The sequence below is a fragment of the Canis lupus genome, unplaced genomic scaffold (assembly GCF_011100685.1).
Source record: "Canis lupus familiaris isolate Mischka breed German Shepherd unplaced genomic scaffold, alternate assembly UU_Cfam_GSD_1.0 chrUn_S1340H1519, whole genome shotgun sequence".
Lineage (NCBI taxonomy): Eukaryota > Metazoa > Chordata > Mammalia > Carnivora > Canidae > Canis > Canis lupus.
In genome coordinates, this window is record NW_023330166.1 from 10018 (window position 1) to 17499 (window position 7482).

The window sequence follows — 7482 nt, forward strand, 5'->3', positions numbered from 1 at the left end:
CTCTGGAAGCAGGACCTGACCTCAGGAAGAAGCTAAAGAAAAAGAGCCAAATATGAGAAACATGTCTAAGAATCACAGGTCTTAACAAGATTGACTATCGATGAGAAAAGATAGCTGGCTGCTTCTCCCCCTGCCTATGTCTCCGCCTCTCTCTCTGTGTGTCTCTCATGAATAAATAAATAAAATTTAAAAAAAAGAAAGAAAGAAAAGACAGCTGGAAGGCGAAGAGAAAAGCTAGAAAGCTCCTAGCTTGAGAATTAAACGGACAGTGACAAAAGCACTAAGATTTGTTTATTTAACATTAAATATATGCCAGGAGCACTTAATACACTATCATTTAATTCTCCCAAAAATCCCAAGTAGAGAGGTAGTTCCGGTTCCGGTGCGGGGACTTTCGTTCCTGGTGTTCAGTTGTCGCAGTTGGTGGGTAGTAACTGAGCCAAGATGCTGCGGAATCTGCTGACTCTTCGCCAGATTGCCCAGACGACCATAAGTACTGTTTCACGCAGGCAGTTTGAAAATAAAGTTCCAGAGAAACAAAAGCTATTTCAGGAGGATAATGGAATACCAGTGCATCTAAAGGATGGAGTAGCTGATGCCCTCCTGTATAGAGCCACTATGATGCTTACAGTTGGTGGAACAGCATATGCCATTATTAGCTAGCTGTGGCTTCTTTTCCCAAGAAGCAAGATTGACTTCAGTTCATCTCAGCAGGCAGTTGGTTCAGTTTCATTCAGCTCTCTATGGACCAGTAATTGATAAACTCAATATTTATTGACTTATACTAACTGCCACCAATAAAGCAGTCTTTACCATGAAAAAAAAAAAATCCCAAGTAATAAATACTGTTTAATCCTTGTTTCGGGAGATGAGAAAACCAAAGGACAGAGGAATTATATAACCTGGCCCAAGGTAAAAAAAAAAACAAAACAAAAAAAAGGCTAGCATATACAGAAGTGAGATTTTGAATCCAGATTAGTGTGACTTCCAAACTGGCATTTTTGGGATACCTGGATGGCTCAGCAGATGAGCTTCTGCCTCCAGCTCAGGGTGTGATCCTGATGTCTGGGATCAAGTCCCAGATTTAAACTCTCCTGTTTCAACAATCTCCAAGAAATACTAATTTAAAAACGCAAGACACAGAATGTTGTACATCATGAGCTCCCATCCCAATTGTGGGGGAAAAAAGGGGAGGATAACACACTAAAACCTATGCTCATATGTGCATAAAATATCTTTGTAAGGAAATATAAGAAACCTGTAGCAGGGTTGCCTCTGGGAGAGAAGATCAGGTGTCTGGGGTTGGGAGGTTTACCTCTTTTTCTACTCTAAGCCCTTTGATATTGTTCTAATTTCTACCATGCACTCCATGACTTTTTTTTTTTTTTTTTTAAGGCTGGAAACAAAATAAGACAAAATGGTAATGGTTGCTAGTTTGGGGTGGAAGGAATGTGGTTTTATTGTATTGGTTGCAATTTTTCTGTAGTTTTAAAAATGAAAGTTGCAGGGGCAGCCCAGGTGGCTCAGTGGTTTAGCATGGTATTCAGCCCAGGGCATGATCCTGGAGATCCGGAATCAAGTCTTGCATCAGGCTCCATGCCTGCTTCTCCCTCTGCCTATGCCTCTGCCTTTCTATGTGTCTCTCATGAATAAATAAATAAAATCTTAAAAAAAAAAAAAAGAATTAGCATTTTTTTTTATTTTAAAGATTTTATTTTTTATTTGAGAGAGCACAAGTGATGGGAAGGGCAGAGAGAGAGAGAGAGAAAGAGAAGCAGATTCCCTGTTGAGCATGGAGACCAACATGTGGCTCGATATGAGGACCCCGAGATCATGACCAGAGCCAAAGGCAGATGCTTAACTGATTGAGCCACCCAGGCACCCTTGAAGTGACATTCTTTTTTTTTTTTTTTTAAGTTTTTATTTTAAACACCTAGTGCTCATCACAAATGTACTCCTTAATCCTCTTTACCTATTTCACCCACTCCACACCCACCTCCCCTCTGGCAACCATCAGTTTGTTCCCTAGAGTTAAGTCTGTTTCTTGAATTGTCTTTCTTTTCCCCCATTGCTCATTTGTTTTGTTTCTTAAATTCCACATGAATGAAATTATATGGTATTTGTCTTTCTCTGACTTATTTCACTCAGCATTATAGTCTCTAGATCCATCTATGTTGTTGCAAATGTCAAGATTTTTTATGCTTTTTTACAGCTGAATATTATTACATTGTGTGTAATATATACACACATATATATATCTCACATCTTCTTTATACATCCATCAATCCATCAATTGATAGACACTTGGGCTGCTTCCATATCCTGGCTCTTGTAAATAGTACTGCTATAAACACAGGGATGCATACATCCCTCTGAATTCATGTTTTTGTATTCTTTGGGTAAATAGTGACATTCTTAAATACCACTCCATTAACCAAGATAAAGTTATTCAGAAGAGAAGCAGGTTTGGATATGTTAAATTGAGGACAAAGGACTAATGTTAAGATTCATTCACATTTCACAGTAAAATCCTGATGACCATCCTACACATTTTATATAAGAAATATGTATTAGGAGTAAGATAGAGTAGACATCTACAGGGAGATAAAGAAATTATTACATACAGTGCAGGGGTGCCTAGGTGGCAGAGTTGCTTAAGCAGCCAACTCTTAGTATCAGCTCAGGTTGTGATCTCAGGGTCTTGAGACCCATGTTGGCTCTGCACTCAGTGCAGAGTCTGCTTAAGACTCTTTCTCCCTCTCCCTTTGCCCCTCCTTCTGCATGCTCGCTCTCTCTTAAAAAATATTGATAAATAAATAAACACACACACACAACCAAAACAAGAACGGGATACCTGAGTGGCTCAGTCAGCTAAGCATCTGACTTCAGCTCATGCCATGATTTCCAGGTCCTGGGATCTAGCCTGTGCTCAGCAGGGAGTCTGCTTCTCCCTCTGCTCCTCCCACCTACTCATTCTCTCTCTCTCTCTCAAATAAATAGTTTAAATTAAAAACCCTTACAGTGGAAACACCAGGTCTTGCCAGAGCGAACAATGAGAAGTGAAGTATGCTTCACTTGATGATTTTATTTCCTCCCTTCCCTTCCTTAGCACCTGCCTTTCCTGCCTCAGAGATAAGTGACCTGTACTGGTAAGAGCACTATTATGTGGTAGATCTCAAAAATTTTTGTTGTTGTTAAGGAATGTTTTAAAAGACTTATTTGAGACAGAGAGAGTGTGCACACACAAGCCACGGAAGAGGCAGAGAGAAGAGAAAAAGAAGCAGATTCCCTGCTGAGGAAGGAGCCCAATGTGGAGCTCAATCCCAGGACCCTGAGATCATGACCCGAGCTGAAGGCAGATACTTAACCGAATGAGCCACCCAGGCACCTCGATTTTTTTAAGGTAGGTTCTATGCCAAATGTGAGGCTTGAACTCACAACCCTGAGATCAAGAGTTATAAGCTCCATGAATTAAGCCAGCCAGGGTGCCCTGATTCAAGAAATATCAACGGCAAAGGGCTGCAGCAGAGAGTAATATACTGGTTAGAGTTTCAACAAATTTTCCATTAAGTCTGACTTCACCAGATCTTACTGCAACATGTTTAATCTGTTCCTTTCCCCCACCAGTATCACGTATCACAGGGATGCTATCAAGCTTCTATAAGTAGGACCTGAAAATGTTCTTAGAAATCAACCCCATCTAGGAACTCCGGGTGGCTCAGTGTTTGAGTATCTGCCTTCAGCTCAGGGTGTGATCCCGGGGTTCTGGGATCAAGTCCACATTGGGTCCCACAGGGAGCCTGCTTCTCCTCTGCGTCTCTGTGTGGTCTGTCGAGAGAGAGAGAGAGAGAGAGAGAAAGAGAGAGAGAGAGAGAAAGAGAGAGAGAGAGAGAGAGAGAGAGAGAGAGAGGGAGGGAAAGGGAAAGAAAGAGAAAGAGAGAAAGAGAAAGAGAGAAAAAGAAAAAGAAAAAGAAAAATAAAGAGAAGAAACGAAACTCAGTCTAAATTCTTCCTATAGATAAGGAAATCAGGTCCATTGGGGTTAGTGGTTTGCTTGAGCCCCAACAATTCCTCAGTGGCAGAGCTAAGATTAAAATTCAGTTCTCACGGACACCTGAAATGTTAACTGAATCGATAGTCAGCATGAAAAAAACGGGTTCACAGACTAAATTTATGTTCATTCAGCTCTGCCCAAAGTAAACATGCTTCGCAGGCACAGAAAAACCTTGTCCACCAAAGAGACTGCTATTTCATTAGGATCTCCAAGAGCTACACTGAAATACTCAAACGATTCCATTTCTTTGTTTTAATACTATCCATATACTGGAATAGCAATTTATTGATATATAATGGACCTCATCCCTACCATACACTTACCAGTTCATTACCAAGAAGCTAATCAATTCAAGATCTATACTAAGGGAGACACCTGGGTGGCTCAGTGGTTGAGCTTCTGCCTGCGGTTCAGGGCGTGATCCCAGACTCCAGGATTCATAAGGAGTCCCCCACTGGGCTCCTTACAGCCTGCTTCTCCCTCTGCCTGTGTCTCTGCCTCTCTCTCTGTGTTTCTCATGAATAAATAAATCTTTTTAAAAATATATATATATATACACACACTAAGGAAGCTAAGAAATTATTCCAGAAATTTATGAACTAGACCATGGAAACTGTAATTCAAGTGGTCTTAGGAGGTCCTGCCTAGAACCAGCCAAAACTACACAAGTCTTTCATCATCAAGTCATTCTCCCAACAACAAATGTGAATGAAGAAATATTTAAACAATGCATGTCTTTAACTGATAATAGCAACTACAAGCATACCTCATTTCATTGTGCTTCGCTTTACTGCATTTTTTATAAATTGAAAGTTTATGGTAATCTTGTGCCAAGCAAGTCTATCTGTGTCATTTTCCAACAGCATTTGCTCACTTTCTTCCTCTGTGTCACATTTTGGAAATTTTTGCATTATTTCAAACCTTCTCAGTATATTTGTTATGGTGATCAGTGAGTGACCTTTGATGTTACTATTGTATAATTATTTTGGATACCACAAACCACACCCATATGATGGCAAACTTAATTGATAAATATGGCTGGCGTGTGTTCTAACTGCTGCCTGGGCATTACCCCATCTCTCTCCCATTTCTTAGCCTCCCCTATTCCTTCAGACAAAATAATATTAAAATTAGGCCAATTAATAACTCTATTATGGCTTCTACATGTTCAAGTGAAAGGAAAAGTTGCACATCTCTCACTTTAAATCAAAAGCCTAGTGTTGAAAACTGAGATAGGCTGAAAGCTAGGCCTCTTACACCAACTTGTAACGCAGAGGAAAAGTTCTTGAAAGGAAAGGGCTAGTCCAGTGAACACAGGAATGATGAGACAACAAAACAGCTTTACTGCTAATATGAAGAAAGTTTTAATGGTCTGGACAGAAGATCAAACCAACCACAACATTCCCTAAGCCAAAACCTAATCCAGAGCAAGACCCTAACTCTTCTATTCTAAGAAGGTTGAGAGAGGTGAGGAAGCTGCTGAAAAGTCTGAAGCCAGCAGAGGCTGGTTCATGAGGTTTAGGAAAGAAGCTATTTCCACAGCATAAAGTACAAAGTGAAGCAGCAAGTGCTGATGTAGAAGCTGTAGCAAATTACGCAGGAGATCTAGCCAAGATCATTAATGAAGGTAGCTACACTAAACAAATGTAGCCAAAACAGCCTTTGTATTAAAAGATGCCTTCTACAACTGCCATAGCTAGAGAGAAGCCAATGCCTGGATTCAAAGCTTCACAGGAGGGATCTCTGGGTGGCTCAGCGGTTTAGCCCCTGCCTTTGGCCCAGGGCGCTATCCTGGAGTCCCGGGATCGAGTCCCACATCGGGCTCCCTGCATGGAGCCTGCTTCACCCTCTGCCTGTGTCTCTGCCTCTCTCCCTCTCTGTGTCTTTCATGAATAAATAAATAAAATCTTAAAAACAAAACAAAGCTTCAAAGGACAGGCAGTCTGTCTTGTTAGGGGCTAATGCAGCTGGTGACTTGAAGCTGAAGCCAATGCTTACTTGATTACTCTAAAAAATCCTAGGGCCCTTAAGAATTACTCTACTCTGCCTGTGTTCTATAAATGGAAAAACAGAGCCTGGAGGATAGCTCTCTATTTACAATGTGGTTTAATGAATATTTTAAGCCCACTGTCCTTCTGAGTTTGGGCAGACTCCCATTTTAGCCTTTGAACTTCCAGTGTCATGAAATATCTCTGAGAGTTCCTTTAAAACAATTTTTTTTGCTGGTGTTACTTTCTATGAGAATCTTCATCCTTTTTGTCACATCACTTTCCTCACGTATGTCAATAAATCTGCCTTTCACTAAATCCTTTAGGCTGCATATATATTCTCTCCAACGGCAACAAGTACCCACTGTCCCATGGTGAGCTATTTTCTTTAACTGTTCATCTATGTTTGATTCACTTCGGGTATTTTATCTTTTTGTTTCTTTGTTGCATATTTATCTTTGTTGTCCAATTTCTTCTTTCAATGATCCATTTTTATAAAACAGCTCATGAGTTTATCAGTGGGAGACAAAGAGGCAACACAGCTACACATTTTGCTACCTATGCATGAAGTGTGAAACAAATACACAAGTAACAAATCACGGACAGACTCTGAAATAAGTGACATGACTAGTCATGATGCACATCTGTTATTTACATAATGAGCTGGGGACTGAAAAATGAGAAGTTTTCACTTCATGCAATTATTCATAAAGTATGGTGGTAACTAAAATGTAAATCCTATTGTCGGATGCTACTTAACTAAACTGTGATAACTGAAATGTGTATACTCAAAAAGTGTGCAAAGCACACTTTTGGTTTCCAAAAATCTGTCTTTTATTTTTTAAGTCTTTTATTTTTTTTATTTTTTTCTTAAGATTTTATTTATTTATTCATAGAGATGCAGAGAGAGAGAGAGGCAGAGACACAGGCAGAGGGAGAAGCAGGCTCCATGCAGAGAGCCCGACGTGGGACTCGATCCAGGGTCTCCAGATCACGCCCTGGGCTGCAGGCGGCGCTAAACCGCTGCGCCACCAGGGCTGCCCTGTTACAGTCTTTTAAAAATGCTTTTTAATCTGTAAGCAAATGCTGTGTACTGCTTCAAAGTTTACATATCATTCAAACTGCCAATATATTTCAATTAAAGTACCCCATTCAGTTTTAAATTTAAAAAATTATTATTTTACATTAAGACTTCAATGACTGACTAAAGCAGATAGACCAACCAATTAAAGAAAACATTTAGAACCTAAACTGATAAAAGTAACAAATTGGTGTATCTTTGATATAGCTGTAGTGACTGAAAATTTAGGAATTCACTCATCAAAACAGTATTGGGGCACCTGGGTAGCTCAGTTGAGAGTCCCAACTCTTGATTTCACCAAGTCATGATTCAGGGTAATGAGATCAAGCCCGGGACAGGCTCCATGCTCACTGGGGAGT

General features: G+C 40.1%; 1 protein-coding gene across 1 annotated transcript; it reads left to right on the forward strand.

The window, feature by feature from the left end:
- Nucleotides 1-388: 388 nt before the first annotated feature.
- Nucleotides 389-681, forward strand: LOC119878267 (cytochrome c oxidase subunit 7A2, mitochondrial-like). The gene has a single exon (XM_038588934.1). The coding sequence runs from the start codon at nt 445-447 to the stop codon at nt 661-663; it is 219 nt and encodes a 72-aa protein (XP_038444862.1). The 5' UTR covers nt 389-444; the 3' UTR covers nt 664-681.
- The last annotated feature ends 6801 nt before the right edge of the window (nt 682-7482 follow it).

Bases quoted from the DNA above. Each gene is read 5' to 3' on its own strand.
- LOC119878267 (XM_038588934.1), top strand. From the start codon at position 445: ATGCTGCGGAATCTGCTGACTCTTCGCCAGATTGCCCAGACGACCATA.